The 22209-nt window shown below is 47.4% G+C and overlaps 1 protein-coding gene across 3 annotated transcripts in view; it reads left to right on the top strand.

Annotated features, from left to right (window-relative positions):
• The window catches only part of ABCA4 (ATP binding cassette subfamily A member 4), a 134182-nt gene that overhangs the window by 21682 nt on the left and 90291 nt on the right, over positions 1-22209 (top strand). For all 3 annotated transcript variants that reach the window (XM_037045524.1, XM_037045525.1, XM_037045523.1), the window contains exons 6-11: positions 1602-1799; positions 12866-12955; positions 15397-15637; positions 16642-16781; positions 17392-17508; positions 18139-18336. In XM_037045524.1, the coding sequence (XP_036901419.1) occupies positions 1602-1799; positions 12866-12955; positions 15397-15637; positions 16642-16781; positions 17392-17508; positions 18139-18336 (984 nt within the window). The remainder of the gene's footprint in view (positions 1-1601; positions 1800-12865; positions 12956-15396; positions 15638-16641; positions 16782-17391; positions 17509-18138; positions 18337-22209) is intronic.

Raw genomic sequence — 22209 nt, 5'->3', positions numbered from 1 at the left:
ACCTTGTTGTCTCTGATTCAGCAGCAACTAGTCTCGTCCCTGCAGAATGGGAACTCAGAGAATGAGCACTGCATGAACGAGTGACTGAGGAACAGCATGAGCGGGGGACTTCTGTGGTGTCCCAGCTTTCCCACTGGCCTTCTGTGTAACCTTCTCAAGTCCCCCATCCTCTTCTCCATCACTTTTCTCCCCTGGAATATTAGAGGTTTGGACAAAATGAGCTCATTCGTTCCCTCCACCTCAAAATATTTTATACTCTGGGATTAGGATTTTCCCTGGGGGTGAAGAAGTAAAGTGTAGGCAAAACAGGAAGGCTCTGCTGGAATTTTTGTGCCCACTGACATTCCCTTGGAATTGATGGAGTCCACACCAACCCTGTGTCATCTGTGACCAGTGCCTCATTTCAGGGTCAGGCTTCCGTCTGTGCTCTGGACACTCTCCACGCAGGGGGTAGCAGAGCCTGGGCCTGCTCTGCTCTCCAGACCAGAGGACTATGTGATTAATTGGGAGCCACGGGAAGGCTACAGAGACCTGGGAAGCTCAGGAACCTGTTCACGGTACCCAAGGCCTTGTCCTCTGCTGGGAGTCCAGGACTCCAGGAAGCCGGTTTCTGTGCTGGGTGGCCCAGTGTCCTGGCCGGGACTGAGGCAATCTGGGGGACTGTGCTCCAGTCCCCACTGCCAAGGGGCTCCACAAAAGCTGAACGATGTGTCCTAGTTGGGGGTTAGGGTTGTCAGATAAAATACAAGATACGTAGTTTAATTTGAATTTCAGAGAAGCAACAAATAATTTTTTAACATAAGTATGGCCCACTTGGACACTATTTGGGTGTACTGTTCTAAAAGTTGTTCATTGTTTATCTGAAATTCATAAATAATTGAGCATCCAGTATTTTTATTGCCTAAATCTAGTGAGAAAAGGGGCGGTGGCCACTTGCCATCCATCACTCCAAATGCATTCAGGCCGACCCTGCACCTGAGCTCCAAGGAGCAGGCCCTGATGGTACCCAAGCCCCACTGTACTGAGAAGGGATCCCTCAAATTCTGAATGGCTCGCTGGTAAAATGAGGCTTGGGAGTATGTTAGTTTCCTGTAGCTGCTCTAATAAGTCACCATAAACTTAACGGCTTAACTCAATGCAAAGTCATTATCTTACGGTAATAGAGGTCAGAAGTCTGAAAGTCAAGGTGTTGGCAAGGCTGCATTCCTTTTGGGGTTGCGGAGGGCGGGGTGGGGGTCAGTGGTTGGTGTCTAGAGGGAAACCCGGTTACCAGTTTCCAGTCCACATCCCTTGGCTGGTGGCCTCCTTTCAGCTCCAAGGCCAGCAGTGACCTATCATGTCTTCCTCACATCACATTCCTCCTGTGCCCTCTACCTCCCTCTTCCACACTCAAAAGACCCTTGTGATTACATTGGGCCCACCCAGGTAATCCAAAAATAAAGTCAGCTGATGAGCAACCTTAGTCTCATCTGCAATCTTAATCCTCTCACCGAGCAAAATAATGTTGTCACAGGTTCTGTGGGTGAGGACAGAGCCATCACCGGCGGAGAGGCGTTCCCATACCACAGGCGATATTCCAGTGTCGCTTCTCCTCCCCGCAGTTTGCTCATGGAGTCCCAGACCTGGCGCTGAAGGATGTCGCCTGCAGCGAAGCCCTCCTGCAGCGATTCCTAATCTTCAACCAGCGCCGAGGGGTGCAGACGGTCAGTGAGGCCACGTGCTCCCTCTCCCAGGGCTCCCTGCAGTGGATGGAAGACACATTCTACGCCAACGTGGACTTGTTCAAACTCTTCCGTGTGGTAAGAGAGGTATTTAGCTCCTTGCCCCTTAGAAGGTAATTCCTGGGCAGCGGGGCCTGGTTGCAGGACATCGGAGACCCATGAATTGACAGGCAGGAAGGGCGAGAGCCTAGGCTTCGAGACAGTCCCTGAGGAAGTCCCAGGCTCCAAAGGCCAAGGAATATCAATTGGTAGCATTTCTGGAGTATTGGCCCAGGCTCCTGGGAGTCACCATTTGGTATGTGGTTGTGGCAGCTCTGAGTCCACCCCCAAAGTGGGACGAATCCTCTGCACCACCCTTAGCAGCGTGGAAGGGGGACGGAGGCCCGGTCTGACTCCCTGTCCTACCACTTCCTAGCCAGGTGACCATGGACGAGAGAGTTGACTTTCCCTGGCCCCACCACTCATCTCTCAGGCAAATACAATACTTTATAAAGTAATAGGAAAATATAAATGAAAAAATATGCAAAACATTTAATTCACTTCAGAAAACGAGAGCTTCAAGCTCCCTGTTCTGGGTCTGCTCTTGACCCCAAAGGTGGCTGTTTCTGAGAAGAAGAAAAAATAATAGAAAATTTCATAGTCTCAAAACATTGGGAAGCCTTGATCCAGCTCAACCCTGTATTCCAGAACTGCATGTCGGACACCCTTCTCAGGACCGGGTAATATCCCCTCTTTTGCCAGAAGGGTCAGGTGGGAGGGAATTATGTCTGGAAAGGAGGTGGAGAGCAGCGTTTCTTACTTCGGAGTGTATGGACATCATCAGGGAAGCTGGTAAAAGATGCAAATTCCCAATTCCCACCCCCAGAGACTGATTCAGGAGATCTGGGCCCGGCTCAGAAGCTGCCCTGTTACCTTAGGCACTCACTGTAGCCCACACTTCAAGGAACACACTAAATTAGAATCCTTCAGAGAATGGAACACATATAATGCTTCTAGCATTAAATTGTTTCTTTTTCCTTGTGCCTACTTTTAATTTCCAGAACTGTGTTGGGAGGAGTGTCAGTCACTGAGAACTTGGTTGAGAAAGTTACCCTTTTTGTCTTTTTAATGGTTGCTGTCTCTCAAGTCCCAAAAAGCCACTCAGATTTTCTTAAAAAGCAAGATGAAGGCTTCTAAACACGAAACAAAATAAAACAAGACCACACAGTTTCTGGTCGAGTTCACACTTTATCCTTTCAAAGTGTGACTTTCTGGTGGAACGCCGCAGTGCTCCCAGCCCATCGAGGTGGGCCTCCAGAGTGACGAGAGGCCTCGGGACCCGTGGAGGCTACCACCACTGACAGCCCAGGGCCCCCCAAAAGGTCTCTCAGCTCCCCACACTGCACGAAGAATAAAAAGCCATGTGGTTTAAACTTCTCTGTCCAAAGTTACAAAGGAAGCTAATTTCAGACATGCTCCTAGGTTTGCTTTCAGAACCAGACTGCAGAGCAAGGCAGAAACAACCGCTTGTTCTGGGCAGTGGGCCCTGGCGCAGCCAGGAGGCCGGGCCCTGGGTTTGCAGAGCTGTTGAGCTTCCCTGGGCACCAAGGGTCGTGCGGTCCTCTGGTCACTAGAAAAGGGGCGGGGTCTGGCGCCTCTCTTTGAAGGACCGTGGCTGCTGGTATAGGTAAAGGTACCTGTGGGCCATGGCCAGCAATTCTGGGGGACGGTTCTAGAAGTAGAAGGATAGAGGGGAACCTGGGCAAACTCCATTAGGGACTAAACCAAAACTCAGGCCACTGGCTTCAGAACATTTCTTTACCAGACAAGAAAGACCAGAAAGTCTTCCTGCCCTTACAGGCTGCTAGAGTTCAGAAGCCAAAGACTTTTGGCCGATCACCCTCACTGACCCGAGATGGCACTGGCGCCCACCTGTCCACGCACTCAAACCGGGTCTGGGTGCCTGTGAGGCCAGGGCTCCCGCATGCCCCTCCCGCCCTCACTGAACTGTCCGTCAGCCCCCAGACATGCAGACAGGCCAGGTCACAGCAGCACAGCTTGGAAAGGCCAGCACTGCCGACAGGCGGGCCCTGGAGCAATGAGTTCCAGCCGGGCTGCTCATCAAGTCACCTGAGGAGCTTTTAAAAACTACGAATGCCCAGCACCTACGTAGCCCCTGAGATTCTAATTCAGTTGGCTTTAGTATGTTTCAGAGCTTCCTAGGTCATTCCAATGTCCAGCCAGGGCTGAGAATTACTGACCTAAAACATAGGAGTTTGATTTACAGTCTGTCTACAGAGCAAGCATAATAATTACAGTACCTCAAATGCCTCTAAGGCTTCGAAGCACCTTCATTGGATCAACCATAAGACCAGGGTGTTGTGGAGCCTCTCTGCCGCTCTCTTTACAAAGCCCCGAGACCGCCTAGAGGAGAAGCCGGGAGGCAGAAGAGGGGCCTGGAGGACTCCCCCTACCGGCCATCTTCTTGCTCCGCTGGTCTCCGTGGGGAGAGACCAGACCAAGCTGGGACACACGGGTAAAGAGGACAAACACCCTGGCTGGTGCCCTTCCAGTGTGCTTTTTCATTCGACAGATGGGCAGAGCGGCTAAACATTTTTTAAAAGTTACTAATAAGAAAATCTAAAGGAAATGACAGGCATTAAAATAGGATGTTTGCTTTTATTGCTCCTGTACCCACCCTAACAGTGTTTTCAGAAAAACCACCCTGCAGGGGCACAGAAAAGATGAAGGCAGACCCTGCAACCCTTTGAGAGGGGCATTGCGGGTGGGGGTGGAGGCACGGGCTGCCCTGAGGCCCGGGGTGGGGGGCCTCTCTGGGATGAGGCTGTTATTGCAGCTGGTTGGCTCACAGCCATGCTGAGTTTCAGTGGGGGCGGGGGTAGGGGGTGCAGGGCGGGGGATGCTGGGCCCGCTCCGCTCCCGGGCTGTTTTCATAGGCACGTACACCAGCGTACAAATAAGGTTTTATTAAATGCCAAGTCAGTGCTCATTAACAAAGAAAGAGGGACAATCCCAGTAAACCACTGTGACGGCACCTGCCCTTGCTGTGAGGAGCTGGGTGTGTGTGGCCTGGGCAGTTGGGACAGGGAGGAGGAGCGCAGCCTCCAGCCCCTGAAACCCCGGGAGTGAGAGCGGAGAGAATTGGAGAGGGACTTTGGGGGTTAGCACCAACTGCGGCCAGCTGTGTTTTTCCTCGGCCCCTTGGAGTCAGAAGTGAGTGTTGTCATCTTCAAATCATCCAAAAGCAGGACCATGGCCTTACCTCACCCCGCCCGTCCCCTGCAGACAGATGCACACACTTGAACGCACTTTGGATGCCCAGAGACTCAGGTGGGCTGGGAAAGAAATAAGCAGCCAGGCAGAGGGGTTTTCTCCAGGAAGATTTATCCCCTCTTGGTTTCACCTCGGTTGAGAGCTTTGAAAGAGCGTGTTTTCACCTGTGGTCTTTCGGGCTTACCGCCCCCAGCCTGCAACCCAGCAGCTCAGACCCGGGCGTCAGTACCGTGACTGCCCACACTACCTGAAACGTTTCGCACCTCATAAAAAATGATGTGTCGGTTTCGGGTGAGCAGTTGGGATGTTTCCCATCTGATTTGGCCAGAGGTAAGCATGCCCCTCCTCCTCCCTCTCCTCCCTCTAGATCCTTCCTGTTTTCTCTCTACTCCAGTACACAGCTTTGAAATCTTGCTGAGAAGCAAATCTGCCCCTTCTGCTCTGATGTTTATTCGCGGGAGTTCAGCAGGGGAACGGAGGCGGGTGCCAAGACCTGCCACACTGCTGGGAAACGGTTTCCCTCCCTTCCCCCTTTCAATGGATGTTGATAAAGGAAATCTGGCCTCCCCAGCTTTTGGCCCATGGTTTTCCCCTCTGTAGTCGCTTCCAGTGGGGTGTGATTCACCTTTCTTTCCTTCCCCTCAACTATTACTCTGTCACAGTTTTGTTTTGTTTTGGTTTTCTGAGTTCATTTTATCGACGTCTCTTAGGCTACGAAGTGGGTGAACACTGCGTTCCGGGAAAGAAAGGACCCAGTCTTGAGGGTCCGGACTCTGTGCTCCTTTCAGTGTCCTGCTTTGTTCTTGGCTCTGCTCCCTAAATTCCTGAATCATGGGGAATAAATGTGGGTGGATTGCGTGCTGCCCAGTGTGAGCTGTCCATGGTTTCTGCTCTCTGTCATCATTGGTTGGGGGTTGCTCAGTGTTAACTATGCCTTTCCGTTTTCAGGTGGTATTGCTATGTCAAAATTCTCTGGAAAGGCCACATCGCCAGGATTTTACAATGAGGTCCCCTTAATGACTTAACTTTGCGATTTCCTCTTCCTTCTGATTTCTGAATCTTTGGACGGTCACTTTCTCCCACTTCTGGGTGAAGGTTTGGGAGGGAAGAAGAGAAAGGAGTGATGCCCAGTGCCAGCAGTGTGGGGAGGAGGGGGTGGGGAGCATAGCTGTTAGGTGAAAATGAAGCAAAATCAGCAAATATGTTTTTGGTTCTTTGAAAATTACTAAGCCACAGCAAATATATTTTATTTATAGCATTAGTATTTTTTCTGCCTACATCTACAAAACTGTGTCTGTTATAGCCAAAATCTCCCCTGGGTCAACAGATTTCCATAAAGAAGAAATAAAAAGGCACCCAGAGAGAAGAACATCACTATGCAGTAAATGCACATTAGGCCTCCAGGCTTGGTGGCTATTGGCCTGACTTGATTTCTTTGAGGCTCCAGGCCTACAGTGGGCCAGGGCTTCTTTTCATGACAGATCAGATGTTGTTTTTATGATTTTTTTAAAGTACCCAAGGTCAAAACTAAAGCCACTTAGGCCACGTGCAAGCCCCTGTGAAGGCCGCTCTGAGGCTAACGGGGCCTGGATGCTGGCCGTGGTCAGTGCACACAGATTGAGCACCGATGTATTAGGAGGTGTCGGGTTTTCTCCGGGGTAAACTGGTTTGAAGAAGGATTTTGTCCTTGTATTTCTTATCTCTACAGAACCATAGTTCTTAACTTTTTTGTAGATTAGGACTGCCTTTGAAAATCTGACAGCAGCTCTAAACCTTCTCTGTAGAGAAATACTGTCACAGACGTGCAGTGGGAGGGGGCTCATGGAGCTCGTGAAGCCAGACACCAGGTTAAGAGCTTCAGCACTAAAATTTCTTTCCTGCCTCCTCTTAATATACATCCTTTTCTAAAGGGTCTCAGCAGAGCCACAGATGATTCTTCCTTAACTCTCTTTAGGAGCTCATCAGCTTCTCCCCTGAGCATGTCACCCGTGGTGAGAGGGCCAGAAAGTGGGCAGCGCAGTGGAGCACACAGGACCTCCCGGTGGCCAGGAGACTGGGGCCTGGCTCTGGGCTGGCCCCCAGCTTGCTGTCATTGAAATGGATCTCAGCTGCCCCATTTGTAAGGCCGGTGTTACATACTGCATGGGGTGGTAGTGACATTCACATTAGAGAAGAGATGGAAAAGCTCTTTGAAATGAAAGCATTTTTGCTCTTGCCAAAGCAAGACCACGGCCGCTTTGCAGAGGGCTCTACCGTTCCCACTGTTCTGCTCCCAGAAATGGCCTCCTCAAACACTTAGGTACAACCCTCTCCTTCCTTGGACTCCTCAGACTCGTAAGAAATCTGTCTCATAGAGTGACCTTTTGACTGCCCCTAGATTCCAAACTCAGTTTTGCTTTCATCAACCATAAACACCGGGACTGAAGTCACAATGGAGAGAAAAAGGCCTAGTTTCTGTCAAGCCAAAGCGAGTCCCATAACTTGTCTGTTCACATACCCCAGAGCCCACTGTCTCGTCAGACACCCCGTCCTCGCCAGTCCTGGAAGACAGCTTGTCTCGGTGACCTCTCCCATCAGAGACAGTCTGGCATTTCCACCCCACCCCCCATTTCTGAGAGATTTAGTCTGAATTCTCCACTCATGATGCATTTCCTGGTACTCAGGGTGTCCCCTCCGGTTGTCCCCTCACCACCAAAGCCAGCTTCCTCTCTTTTCATCTGATGTTTAACAACTGATAGATTGCAACAAACATGCTTTAAATCCACAACCCCCTAGTTGCCTAGCAACAACTTCCCTCCTGGATAAATCTGGATTTCCTGAAGCTGCTGCTACAGGGACTGAACAGGGGACTACTCTGTGGGTCCAGTGCTTCATCTGCTTTTCACCTCTGTCTGGGTGCTTCAAGATGGCAGCTCATTTTTTACTCCAGAACCTTCCACTGGCTCTCACACACCATGTCATCTTTGAAAAGACACTTGTAACCTATGGCTACCTAGTGACCCTTGCATTAGGTAGATCCTCAACGTAGAAATCAGTACTACTTTTCAGATGCTCTTCTTTGAAACAGAGAGGGTAAAACAAAAAATTCAACTCTTGAAATGTTCTCTTTGTGTGTTGGCAATGTGGTATCTGTTTAATTAACCCACCGGATCCAAAGCATCAGCAGATGCTGCACAAACAAGATTTCTAGTACTTAATGTGCTTTGTTCTGCCTTCATAAAAAAATATTACACAGTCCGTAAGGATAGGCATGTTTCCTATCCCTTGAAAACCCAAAGAGACACCTGAAATAACCAGAATCTTCTTGCATCCATTTCTTAGGTACATGATCAAGGCCCAAGGACCCCTCAGGCCAGCCACCGCTGATGGGAGATGACAAAGACATAACCTTCCCAAAGCCCTATTTGCATATCTAGCTCCCTGAAGAGGTCAAAGCAGACCTTGAACTTGGGTTCCTGGAGCTGAGCCCCACTGTGATGTGCAAGTGTAACTTGTTATTTTGGAAATTGAGAGAACTTGTTTGGCAAGGAAGCAGGGGGGGATGTGCCGGTGTGTGTGTGTGTGTGTGATACTTGTCATTTAGTCCGTGACCTTTTTTCTAGAAATGTTTTCACATTTCCACTCAAATAAACTTACATTCTCTTCCAGTTCATCTGGCGGAACAATCCATGAGAATTTGAATAGATAATGGGGAAACCAAAGGAAGAGGAGAGTCCTGGGAAAGTTATTTTATAAATTATGTCAACATCATTCAGACAATTGGTGACCAGGTTATGTGGAGGGCTGCTGGGGAGAGGGGAGGGGCAGGGGGAGCACAGGCACTGGCGTGAGACCTAAGTTGTGTCTAAAACGAAGGGATGAGTTAGAACTCTCGTTATCTACCATATCCACTGGAAAGAGGTGGCAAAGAAATCGCAGCTGTAGTACCAGGCACTCAGCTGGAGCTCAGTAAATAATTGAATCATGAATATTATCAAATTATTAACAAGATCTAAAAGAGTGTTAACAGGACATAAAAGTGCATATCAAGCCTTTGTTCCTCTGGTTCCCTCTCTATCAAATTCGAGGTCTTTTTCTTTCTCACCTGACCGCCTCTGTGGTCTCTATCTCCTGCTGACCCTCCCCATGTGCCTTGCTCCATGGAGTTTCTGGCCCTTCCCTTCCACGTACAAACACTACCCTCACCTTCACTATTGAAACATCGACTCAAGTATCACCTTCCCTGGTCTTTGAAACATCAGCTCAAGTGTTACCTTCTCCGTGCCCTAGTGGAATTGACCTCATTCCCATCCTGTAAGTCACCATTATACCTGTAGAGACATATCCCATGGATCCTAAAACCTCAATAGACTATCTCTTTTTCACTAGATTATGGTTAAATTACTCATTAATTAGTACAATGCATATTTATTGAGCACCTACTATGCAGCATCTCCTGAGGATATAAAAACAAAATAAAGCCTATTCCAATGTTTAATGAGTTTACAGTATAGTGGACAGATGCCTTTAAAGTAATTGCAAGCCGATATAAAAGTCATAAACGAATGCACTGAGAATGCTAGGAGCTGCTGAGAGGGTCACCTAACCAGGAGGAAGGAAAGCAGGAAGAGTGTGGTGGTGAGAAGGAGAAGACTTTCTGGAGAAGGTGAGGTGGCTTCAGATGAGTTGACTCAGGCTACTAGCGGCAGCGTGAGGATGGATGGAGTGGGGGGTTGGCATTTAATCTGCTGGGCCCTAACGTGATGGGTGTGGTGTCTAAGAGCTTCAAGCTTTGCAGAGGCCTACAAAAATCTCTGAGACTCAAAAAAATTTATGGCTCAGAAAATAAAAAAACCTTTAGAATTGAAATTAATAAACATTAAATTTAATGTTTAAAGAAGATAATGCTATTACACTTTATTGTTAAATTTAACATTTATAAAACTGCAGATTTAGAAACTAGTTTATAGTTCAGGTTTTCCCACTTTTCAGCCCTAAGTATTTGCTATGGTTGCTGAGAAATCACACCAGATTATTTATTAAATGAATTACTCAAGGCCAATTAATTTCAAAAACAAAATTAAGAGACTTAAAATGTACATGCAGGTATAGATATAGATATCTATCTGTATTGGTGTCTAAAGACCCATACATATAGGGTTGGATAGAGAACAGATGCTTTTCAGTGAGTTGAATTTGATGCGGGATGGGGTTTTAAGACCAGCGTGCAAAGGGCCGATGGAGGTAAAGGAGGGGGATGGAGAGAAGTGCCCTCTTTGGCAAAACACAGCCACAGAGCATCTCCAGCCCACAATAAAGTGAGGCAAACAAACAAGGAACTCACAGGGAAGGAAAAGTAATTAATAGTAACAGAGCAGGTCACCAAATGATTGATGCCCAGTCTCTTCGGAGATGTGAATGTGACAGTTCCTTATTTTCCATGCCTCTGGGCTCCTAGTTTCTGGTAGGTCCCTTCTCCTCATCTGGGACCTGGTGGTTATTTTCCTGGACAGCTTCTCTGTACTCCAGAGGGCTCATGCTGGCCCACACTCAGCCCCACCAGCAGTTTCTAGATCTCCAGGCTGGGGATTTGGGCAGTGGAATTGGAATAGGGAAAAATCCATGGTGACACCCAGACTTCTAGCTTTGGTGACTGAGCAGAAGGTGGTGCCACCATCTGGGAAAGGGCACACAGAAACAGAAGGTGTTGTGATCCGTTTAGGACAAGTTGGATCTGGGCAAATGTCCAGCAGACAGTTGGATGTTTAAGCCTGGAGATGTGGAGAGAGGTCCGGATTGGAGATGCCAACTTGGAAATCACCGACAAAAAGGTAGCAGATTAAATGATGGAGGGAATGAGACTACCCAGTGAGAGTATGCAGAGTGAGGGGAGGATGGTATGGAGACCTTTGGGACCCTCAGCACTGAAGGGGAAGGTGGAGGCAGAGGGGCTCGTGGGAGAGGCAGAGAAAGAAGAGAGCAGACCAGATGAGAGCAATGACACACATGGCGAGGAAGGAAGAAGACAGAATCAAAAGTGTCATTCAACTGGAGCACCTGCCTCACGCTGCTGGGGGTGAGGCAGGTGCTCCAGTTGAATGAGCCAGTGGATGACCCCTAGATTTTAATACAGAAAGTTTGAAGAAGAACCTACAGGACTGGGCGATGACTTGTCATTGGCAAACATTGTTTATCTGCTCACTTTGTCTCTTCTACCAATTCTTCTCAGCTCCATCCTCCTAGGGAAAAACAGAAATTAAAGTGCTTTTTCCCAGCATACACTGAAGCCACTTGAAAGAAGTCTTGGCAAGACCACTGGCCTGGTGTTAGGGTTAAGGAGAAAGGATACTTCTCAGTGGTATGGTTTCAGTGGTGGCTTTGCCCCTCCTATGTCTGGAAAATTCTCCTCCTGTCTGCTCTGCAGCTGTCATGCATATAGAAAGCCTTTCATTTCAGAGTTAAAAAATAAGCCTGAAATACCACCTGAGTGTGCTGACATTTATTCTTCAGTCTCAGGGTGAGAGAGAATGCCTACAGCATTGTAGCCGGGAGAAAGGGGAGCAGGACGTCTCGCTAGAAATGGGAGGCAAGGCTGGTCAAAGCCCCACTCCACCTGCTTCTCTGCTTTGCTGCAGCTGGATTCCTACACCCGTCATTTAGGGGAACCGCTGGCAAATGAAAAGCTGAGGTTGTGGCTTGTGGTCACAAGTGTTTGAATCAGAATTACTTGTTGAGCTTGTTAAAAGACAGAGCCCCTCTGGGCACAGTCAGAATGCACACTTGAGCTTAAAAACCACTGTTTTAAAACTTAGAATTCTCTCCCAAAAGACATAGGATCAGTGATGCAAGCAGTCTTGAGACTATAAAGAATGAAGTCATTCACTCAGGACTTGACCTTGATTTCCGGAAAACAAGGTGTTCACAACAGGCTCTGGGACTTAGAACCAGCAAGTAGACTTCCACATTCCCCACCACGGTGGAAAAGGCACGAACAGTTCTGTCTTGTCCCATGGATCCGGAGTCACCAGAACTCTGCTGTCACTGCAGGTGGCAGGAGAATTTCTTTCTCTTTCAAGCTGCCAGCAGCGGCCTGAAAGAAAGGTGATGTAACTGGCTGAATCATGTATCTAAGGAAGTAGTGCTGAGCAGAGGAAGCCGCAAACCAGCCTTAATGGACACAGGGAGCAGAGACTTGAACAATGACGAGGAAGCTCAAGCATGTATACAAAGCCCAAGGGGGAGAGATGGGCATCACCACAGGCAGCCTCCTTTACACTCCGTTTTCCTTCCTTCGGGAGTCTTGTTCGGTGTCACTAAACTAGCAGTCAGAATCATTTGGTGCATTTCATGTCCCCATGAAACTATTTGTGATTGACTAGCTCAGCCGGGTGACTTGGAATAAGAGCCTTTGACTTTCTCAATTAGATAAAAGAAGTTTGTTTCTGAAAGCAGTCTTGCATTAGAAAGAAGGGAGGAAATGCCCTGGCTGGTGTGGCTCAGTTGATTGGGCATAGTCCCACAAAGTGAAAAGTTGCCAGTTCGATTCCTGGTCAGGGCACATACCTGGGTTGATGGTTGGGTCCCCTGTTGGGGTGTAGAGTGTATACAAGAGGCAACCAATCCGTGTCTCTCTCACATAGACGTTTCTCTTCCTCTCTTTCTCCCTCCCTTCCCTTCTTTCTAAAAATAAATAAATAAAACCTTTTTAAAAACCCAATCATTACTCCCTATGGCATTCCTGCCTTAAAAAAAAGGAGGGAGGAGATGTTCTTCAAGCATACAGGAGATCAGATAGTGCCTATGTGTGTCTATCTAACTATGTATACAAATGTCTCATGCATATTATGTATGTACAAAAATGTTTTACAAGCTATTTTTCCTACCAATTACAGCTCCCTACACTCCTAGATAGCAGTTCTCAAGGTGTTGATCTGAGATCCTGGGGAAAAATATTATCTGATGTGTCACCAAGAATTCAAGAGGTAAGTGACCTGATGAGAGTTCATTACAGTTTAATTTTGTCTTTCCACCAATTTACTACACTTGCGATGTCAAACAACTTAATTGTACCCCAAACCTGTTCATGGAGAAATAACATTTGATCTCTCCATCTAGCAATTTCAAAGCCCTTGTTTATATCCTGAATTATCTGTGCTCCTGAGTTGAAGGCAAAAGGAAGGGAGCCATCCTCCTGGTTTCACACCTGGGGAGAAATGTGACCCCATCCGGTGTGGCACAAATTATCAGTGGACTCACAATGGAATCTAAGTGCTTCCAGTACCACAGTGGCCCATTATTCGATTATGCTCATGAAATCCATGTACGTCCATTCCACAGCAGTAGTAGAACACAGGTATGGGGTCCTTGCAAGACTAGTGTCTTACATATAGTGACTTACTTCATCACAATGAAAGTAGTTGATTTTTGTGTGTGTTGTTTTATAAAAGATGCATGCATTTTAATGAGCATCTGTTTGCACAAACCTTTGCCCATATAGAAACTGATCTTCCACTCAGTAGATGAGAAGTGCTGGGGGTATAATGATGCACAGATATGGTCACTACCCTTGTGAAACGTACAGTCCAACAGGGAGAGAGATGTGAACAATTACTTCCAAGTACAATGCATATAACAAGGGAGGCAAAAATGAAACAACTTTCCCCAAATGTTTTCCCCCTCCAGCTGACTTGGGCTTAGACACGCTGGAAAATAGCATGGAATCTGTTTTCATAAAGCCAAACTCACCCTGGACAAAGTGTGAGCAGACAAAGTTAGGGCAGAGTGCTGTGCAGAGAAAGTTAGAGAAGGGCCCGTTGTGCTGGAGGCCACCTGCTGCTCTGGGCGTCTCCACTTAACATTCTTTTATTTCTAAGCATTTAAAAAACTTATTTCAGTATAATAGGTCTCAAGTTGGTTGAGAATGTAAAAAATCAAAATTCCCAAAGCATGTCAACACTCTTAATTCTGTGTGGGAGTTCCAGGGGGATTCCTGCCTGTCCAGATAGGCTGGGGCAGACGGCCCCGTTTATATTAACCGATACTAGAGCATTTGACCCTGAAACAGCCCTTTCATCTCTGAGTGCCTCGATTAAATGAGCAACGTAATAATCACCCCTTACAAGACCATCCTAAGGCTTACTACCATTGAAGCAATTTGAGATTCCAACTTTATTATTGAAGCCCAGACTGTGATTATAGGCATGACTCACTGTGCGGGTTCTACCTGGTGCTCAGTAGTTTCAGAGGGCAAGCGTTGGCATGTGGACAAGGAGGGGACGACAGGTAAACATCACTTATTGTGGCCCAGGAACTCAGTCTCACCTGACTGAGTCCTAGTGGTTTTTTAAATGCCCACATGGCTTTGAAAATGGGTAGTAACGTGTGTTAGGGGAATAAAAGCGGCATTGTTTTTATTTTGTATTTTTCCTTAAAGCAAAGTCAGATGGCATTGTGGGAGCCAAGCCCCTGGCCACTCTGAAAGCCCTCCACTTAGTTCTAAGCATTCCAGACCTACCTTCAAAGAATGAGGCTGGACAGTGCAACTGGTACCCAAAGGGAGAGGAGACCGCCAGCCTCTAGTTAGTTGGGTGCAGAATTTTTAAAATGTTTTTAAATGTTTTTTCAAGTATTGAGACTTCATCTGTTCTATATTTGCTTGGATCTTAAAACACACACACACACACACATACACAGAAATCACAAACCACGTACTTCAGAAAGAGAAAGAGTTTACATTTGGTAAAGTTAAGCTAATAAGAAGATAATTTTCCAATTATATAAGAAACTAAATTCTAAATTATTATTTGCCCAAAGAAATTTGCTCAGATCTTGCTTTTCTAGGATGGCACCATTCCTCCATCATTTTATTTCCTAGTTTTTTCCAATATCTCCATCTTGGTGGAATAACAGAACCCAAGAATTAGTTTACAGAGAAGTGTTTTCTACATTTCCCCAAAGACATAGTTCCAAGGAATTCAAGTAAAGGGGACTGGAAGAGACAAGTGGTATTAAAATGACCTGGGGTTCACTCTTTGATGTTCTTAAGACTTATCTCAGTTTCTTTTTTAACTGAACTTGTTGCAGTGACATTGGTTCGCAAAACCATCCAGGTTTCCAGTGTACAACTCAACAAAACATCATCTGCACATCTCATCGTGCACTCATTGCCCCAAGCAAAGTCTCTTTCTGTCCCTCTTTCCCTTCCCTTTGTCCACCTCCACCTACCCCTGGCGCCTTAGTTGCCTCTTAGGCCCTGAGTGGATGGCAGTAGAGTTCATGGTTGCTGAGAATATGGATGTGTTTCTTTTAAATATGGAAGTCAGATACATGTGTGGAGGTCTCCCAAATACTTTGGAACTTGATTTCACAGTAGATTATGACTCCAACTGCTTTAAAACAACCCAAAACCTTTGCCTTGCCCTAGTTCATCCATCGACCGAGTGTTCAAGACTTGCTGTGGGTGACCAGGCCCCTCATGCAGGCTGGTGGTCCAGAGACCTTCACTCAGCTGACGGATGTCCTGTCTGACCTCTTGTGTGGCTACCCAGAGGGAGGAGGCTCTCGGGTGTTTTCTTTCAACTGGTATGAAGACAATAATTACAAGGCCTTCCTGGGGATTGACTCTACGAGGAAAGATCCTATCTATTCTTATGACAAAAGAACAAGTAAGTTTTCTGTGTCCTGTGTATAATTCAGGCTCTGGCATCAGTTACGCTGAAGGTTTGAGACTTTCAGGTGAAACCAGTCCCAGGGTTGACTCTCCCTTGCTCTGGTTGAGGGGTCTGGGCAAAGAGCTTCTCCTCCCAGAAGAGCATTTCTCCTTACAGGAAGCGGGTGGTGTGCATAGAGTTCTGGATGTGAGCCATGGAAGGAACTGAGACCCACTTGGAAAGGGAACAGAGAGGACATTTCCCACTGATCTGATTGAACTAGGGTTACATTCTAGAGGAAGAGAAGAAAGACAAATGAGGAGGCAGCCCAGAACTGCAAGCCAAGCTCAGGTCAGAAGGGCCCTGGCAAGTAAACACGGCTGTGGGGTGTTTTTACAAACACACTGCGCTGAAAATCGGTGTGTGTAGAACTGAATTGTGTTCCAATGGCAAGTCCCTGGCAAGTCCACTTTCCCACCTTTCAGTATTTTTTTTGGCTCTTAAAGGGTAAAGGAGTGGAGAAGTGCAACTGAGCGACCCTCCTGTTAAACATTAAAGAGGCAATTGAAGCATGCACCAAACGTCACCGGGCCCTGAAATAGCCACACGCAACCAAGAAGTCAAGCAGCTAATTGAAGGAAAATCATTGAAACTAAAGCTGAGATTCCAAGGGGAGGCCTTGTGTGGCCTTTCCATCCCTTTCATGTGAGAATGGCCTCCGTTCCTTGCAGTCATCACAAGAGGGCTCCTCAGCCTCCTTCTAAAGCAGAAGAAACCACAGGGCAAGCCCTGTCCTTTGTTTCTCTGGGGAGGCCCTTATTGAGATGGACTGTGGCATTTTGTTACTTTCTAATGACGAGCTGCTTACTGGTGGGGTACAGCCTATTGACTAATTTAGGTTATTTGTAAAATCCTCCAGCATAGAGTTCAATAAGACATGTGATTTGAACACACTAATGACCATGTTTAGCTCTGAGCAGCAGCAGTTTCTATAAAATCTGTCCCTTCTGTCCTGTCAGCCAGCTTTTGTAATGCGCTGATCCAGAGCCTGGAGTCTGACCCTCTCACCAAAATTGCTTGGAGGGCAGCAAAGCCGCTGCTGATGGGAAAAATCCTCTTCACTCCGGATTCTCCTGCCGCACGCAGGATCCTGAAGAACGTAAGGTTCCAGCTGGTCTTGTCCCTTCTACCCTGGACCACCCAGAAGGATGAGAGAGGGAGAAAGAAGGAGAGAGAGGGAGAGGGGGAGAGAGAGACTGTGCCCTCCTGGTAGTGAGGCTCCTGTTTGTTTTTGCTGAGTAGACTCTTGAGTTTCTCCCCCATCATCAAAATGCTTTGCACTAGCACCCCCTGCCTAGGCCCTCCCCTCTCTGCCCAGCCTCCAATGAGGTTCTCTTTCCAGCACGTGCGTTATATCCCCAGTGGAAGGGTTCTCAGAATCGTGGCTGCCTGAAATAAATACGGGGAGGGTGGCAGGAAGAGCATTTGCTCACAGGGAGTCCCAATCTACCTTTAGTTGGATTCTGAGATAATAACATGATCAATCTTACATGAACCTCTGAGACACTAAAACATCAGATTCTGTCAATCTGGGAGGCTGGGCAATAGCAGATTGTTCTGGAAAATGTCAGTAGACTGAGAGAATTAAGACACAGCCTAGAAAAGTGTTTCCTAAACGTTGAGGGTTTCTGACGTGAGCAGGAAAGGCATATCTGAAGGTTCTCTCTCATTTTCCTCTCCGGCCTTTGTCGGTCTCTGTCTGGTTTCAGGCCAACTCGACGTTTGAAGAACTGGAGCGTCTTAGGAAGTTGGTCAAAGCCTGGGAAGAAGTGGGGCCCCAGGTCTGGTACTTCTTTGAGGAGAGCACCCAGATGGCCATGATCCGGGTAAGGATGGTGGGGGCCAGGAAAGTGCCACCTGTTCCCTTTTCCCAGTAAAAGGCTAGTCACAACTGGCATTAGATCAAAATACAGCAAGCAGGGCCCAAAGGCGCTAGTTCCAGAAGCTGTCACCCAGCGGAGTCACTGACTTTGGATGGGAAATGTAAAGGCCAGGGGCTTCCTGAAGTTTCTTGCTCTTATGAATTCACTTGTGGGCCTCAGATTCCAAGAGGGGTCTGTCTCCTCAAGGAGCCGCCACCTCTGTAATTGCAGAGGCTGCAATTAGAGGTTCTAATTTCCAGCTTTGCAAAGCCAGGAGACAAGGGTTCAATATAGCGGGGATAATTAAAACAGAATAAAAAGATCCATAAGAAAGAGAAAGTTTCCTGTATACCACTTCCCCTGCCCTCTCCCCCACCTCAACATACACATCCTCCCTCTATGAGAGAGGTTGCATGGGGGGTGGGGGGGGTGAGATCTAGAGAGGTGCACCTATAATAGAGGAAAACCCATGAGTTTTTTAGCATGCCCCAGAGTCTCTATCTCTATTTATTAAAAATTGAAAATGACCCAAGAGCAACACCAAAGATCCTGTGGAACTTTCTAAATGCTGTGACAGCTTTGCTTCTTCCCAAGGACACCCTGGCGAACCCAACAGTAAAAGGCTTTTTGAATAAGCAGTTTGGTGAAGAAGGTATCACTGTCGAAGTTGTGCTGAACTTCCTCCGCAAGGGTGCTCCAGACAGCCAGGCTGATGACATGGCCAACTTCAACTGGAGAGACATATTTAATGTCACGGACCGTGCCCTGCGCCTGGCCAATCAGTACCTGGAGGTAAGAAACAGCAAGCCACTGAAGGGCTGCACTGGGCCCCTTGAAGACAGCCCTGTGGATGGGGCCAGAGATCTCTCAGCAAGTCACGTGGTCTTGGGTTTCAGCTCTCATTTTCCCCACCGAAGAAAAAAGAATTCCTACAGCGCCCAAACAGAGATGGGTCCTGTTCTCTAACAGCTTATCTACACTTAAAAGCAGTTCCCCTTCATATCTTCTGTCTCCTAACAACTCCTCCCTGGCTCCTCCTTCATGGCAGCCCCTGAAGTGTCTGAGTCTGTCCTCAACCTTCTCCTGTCGGTCATTGCTTCCGTGACTGGCGTTGGCCACTGTCTACCAAACCTCAAGTCTGAGGGCCCACTGCTTGCTGGACCCTCTCATCTCCGGGTTCTGCAGGCACGTCAGACTCCACACGTCCAAAACCAAATTTGTCTTCTATTCTGATTACCGTCCTGGGCATTTTTCCAAATTCTCAAACTAGAGATTTTAGTGCCACCCTCAATTATCATTCTTCTTCCCCTTCCATACCACAGCTATCACTTATTGAGTGTTACCTTGCGCCAAGCCCTGGTTAAGTGCTTTTACATATGTAAACCAAAATTAATTGTAGGTTGTAATAAAAAAAATTTTTTAAGCATTTCTTTGGGCAAAAACAGTTGCAGCCCAGGATACACAAATGAGGTAGCAATCTAAATTGTGTTCTGCATAAAAAAAGGGGAGGCTTTCTTTTCCAGCCAAAGTTCCCATCCAAGTCCCTAGTTAGGTCCCTTTTATGTAAATGAGGTATTGAAATCTGTACTTCTGATTGGACCAAAATACATAGTCCTGATTAGTCAACATTATTTATTCTGATTGGACAGGGCAGGTCTTTGTCCACTGGTAGAAAGCTGAAACCAGGAACTCCCACACCTATAATAATTGACTCAGCCTCCTTAGCAAGTAGGGTACAGTAGGGGAAGTCAAGAGTTCAATCTGAGGTTCTTTTCTGTGTAGGGAGTATGTGAGAAAGCCCTGTCTTATTATCTTATTATTTATAAAATTTGGGCCCTCCGTTGACCATAGGGAATCCACCTCAGCAGATAATTTCCTCCTCAGGCATTCTTATCAAACAAATCTTTCTTTTTGAGTCCACACATACATTAGCTCATTCAATCCTCACAACTCCTCGAAGTGTGCACTATTATTGTTCCCATTCTACAGAGGCAGAATCTGAGGTTTAAGCAGGTTAAAGGTCCCATGCCACAGCTGTTAGGGCCCTGCTCTTCTTACCTTTTTACTATCTCTATCACATGTAGTCACCAGGGACAATTCTGCACCCAATTCCAATGCATGGGGATTTTTTCCTACACCACCAAACAATTCTCCAATACCAGCTGGATGTCCTATGGTTCAGTGCAATTCTGACACTGTCTATCTGAAGATTGAATCATACCCCACGGATTCAAAGCTTAGTCCTGTATTATGGCCCTACCACCCTGTAAATTCAAACACCAATCATAAATCTAGGTCATCCAACTGGCTATAAATCAGAGGTTTCCATGATCCCCTTCATGGGTTCGATTAATTTGCTAAAGCAGCTCACAGAACTCAGGTAAACAATTTACTTACTGGGTTACTGGATTATTATTAAAGGATACAACTCAGGGACAGCCAGATAGAAGAGAGGCACAGGGCAAGACATGTGGGAAGAGGTGTGTTCACCAACCTGGAAGCTCCCAGAACCACATCCTTGTGGATTAGGGTTGCAAATCTATCTATCCGGAGGCTTCATTACGTAGGCATGGTTGACTAAATCATTGGGCTTTGGTGACTGATTCAATCTCCAGCCCCTCTCCCCTCCCAGGAGTGGGGATGGCAGGCAGGGGGTGGTGGGACTGAGATTTCCAACCCTCTAATCATCTGGTTTTCCTGGCTACCAGCCTCCTTTCTTAGGTGCTTTCCTAAAGTCACCATTAACATAACAAAGACAGCTTTCTCCTGCTCAACTCAGAGGAAGTTCTAAGGGCATCAGGTGCTCTGTGCAGGAGACAGGGATGAAAGCCAAATACATATTTCTCATTACAAATCAATGTCACTCTCAGCTTTGTCTACTCGGTCTTGTGAATATCACTCCGCCTCTTACTTTCCTGGTTCTCTAGAGGCCCAGAGGCTTTGTCTTCTGCCCACCAGCCATTTCTAACTGCTGGACTCCAGGGTCCAGTCTCTTGATTCAGGCATTTGTCCCCAGTGACACCAGATCTACATTCCAAGCACACATCTGGCAGCATCATTTTCATGTTAAAATCTTGGTGATTTAGTTCCTGAGGAGCACAAGTCCTTCCAAACTCACCCTGCCCACCTTCCCAGCCACAGCTCACTCCCTGGCTTCAGCTCTGCTCTGGTCCTTTCTCCTCCCTCCCCGTACCCCAACCTCTCCTGATTGCCCCCTTTGCAAATGCTGTTTGTCTGCTCTTTTATTAGGGTCTTTTTGCTTAAAAAAAAAAACAGAGAGAGAAACAGGGATCAAGACTTTATAGGCTTATATAATTTGGAAGCTCAGGGCACCTAGGAACCGATGCTGCCACAAGGCCCTCCTGTCCTTCCATCTCTCCTTGCAGCTTGTCTCCACCCTCTCAGTCTTGGCCAGGTCCTCTTCCGGTTAGTGACACGTGACATGTTAGTGGCTTACAGCCCTCCGTGGTCATCTTTACACCGAAAATTCTGCAGGAAGTGGGAGTAGCTTTCCCAGAGTGTAAGTATTTCTCTTATGCAGTTCTCTGGTTGACCTGGCTGCTCTACCTGTCCTTCAGGGTGGAGAAGGGGTGAGGACTGTGTACTGTGCTGAGGGTCTGGGTCAAATGCCCATCAGGAGAAAGGGAAGCAGAGTTAGCTTCATCTGCCTCTCATGGACTGGGCGGGATTGCTGTAAAGTGGGGAAGGGTACTTCCCTAAAAGAAGACGCATAGGCAGAAAAGCCTGAAATGACTTTCTCTTCCCCATCTGTTTAGCTCCCATTCATTCATTCTTTGGGACTTGGCCCTCAAATGTCACTTCTGCTTCCACATAGGTTTAGCCATTCAGTCCTCTATGTTTCCCTGGCCTTCTCTTCACACTTCTCTTAGCCCCTTTCCATATTAGATTTGAGTTGCCTGTTACCGTGTCCATCTCTGGCTGCATGACAAGACTGGAGTTACCCAGGGTCAGGGAGCCCATCCTAGGTATTTCTGAATTCTTGGCCTCAAATTCCCAGGGAACCTCTCCATCTAAGGGACTGTCACACCTGGCAAAGGGCCAGGTCAGGGCCAGGTCTGAACCTGGTGTCAACTGGAACCACTAGAAGGTAGAAGATGCTCTGGGCAATAGGAGAAGGAATTAAGGTGAGGGCCCCCACGAGCAGGTCCCCTCCCCCAGACTCCTGGTTCCTGATGGTAGCTAAATAGTGAGGAAAAGCCCAGCTTTATCTGCTTTTGAGGACTCCCTGCTGCCCTGGTACCACCAGAATTTCCCCAGACTGTGGGACCTTCCCTCTCGAACCATGCAAGGGGCAGCAGAGGCTCCCTGGGTGGCCTGTCAGAATAGGCCAGTGTGACAGCAGCAGCACCAACTTCAGGTTACAAAGCGATTCCCAACCTGTCCGAAAGCAAGAATGACCTTTTACAAAACAGACTCCTGAATATTACTCAGATCAACGGACTCAGAATTCCAAGGATGAGGCTTGGGAATTTGTATAGTTGCCCACCTATTAGATTGGTGGGGACTTCAAATCCCCGTGTGTAATTACTCGGTTGACATCACCATCCTCTCATGGTTCCTCTACCAGCCAAGTCTCTGTGCCTGGCTATGCCCACCACCATCTGCCCCTGTGGTTACAACGTAGGCAGAATTCTTGGAGGGAGC

The sequence above is a fragment of the Sturnira hondurensis genome, unplaced genomic scaffold (genome assembly GCF_014824575.4).
Source record: "Sturnira hondurensis isolate 20B ecotype Veracruz unplaced genomic scaffold, ASM1482457v3 Scaffold0004322, whole genome shotgun sequence".
NCBI lineage: Eukaryota > Metazoa > Chordata > Mammalia > Chiroptera > Phyllostomidae > Sturnira > Sturnira hondurensis.
The sequence above is the reverse complement of the archived record's forward strand: the minus strand, read 5'-3'. Positions and strand labels throughout refer to the sequence as shown.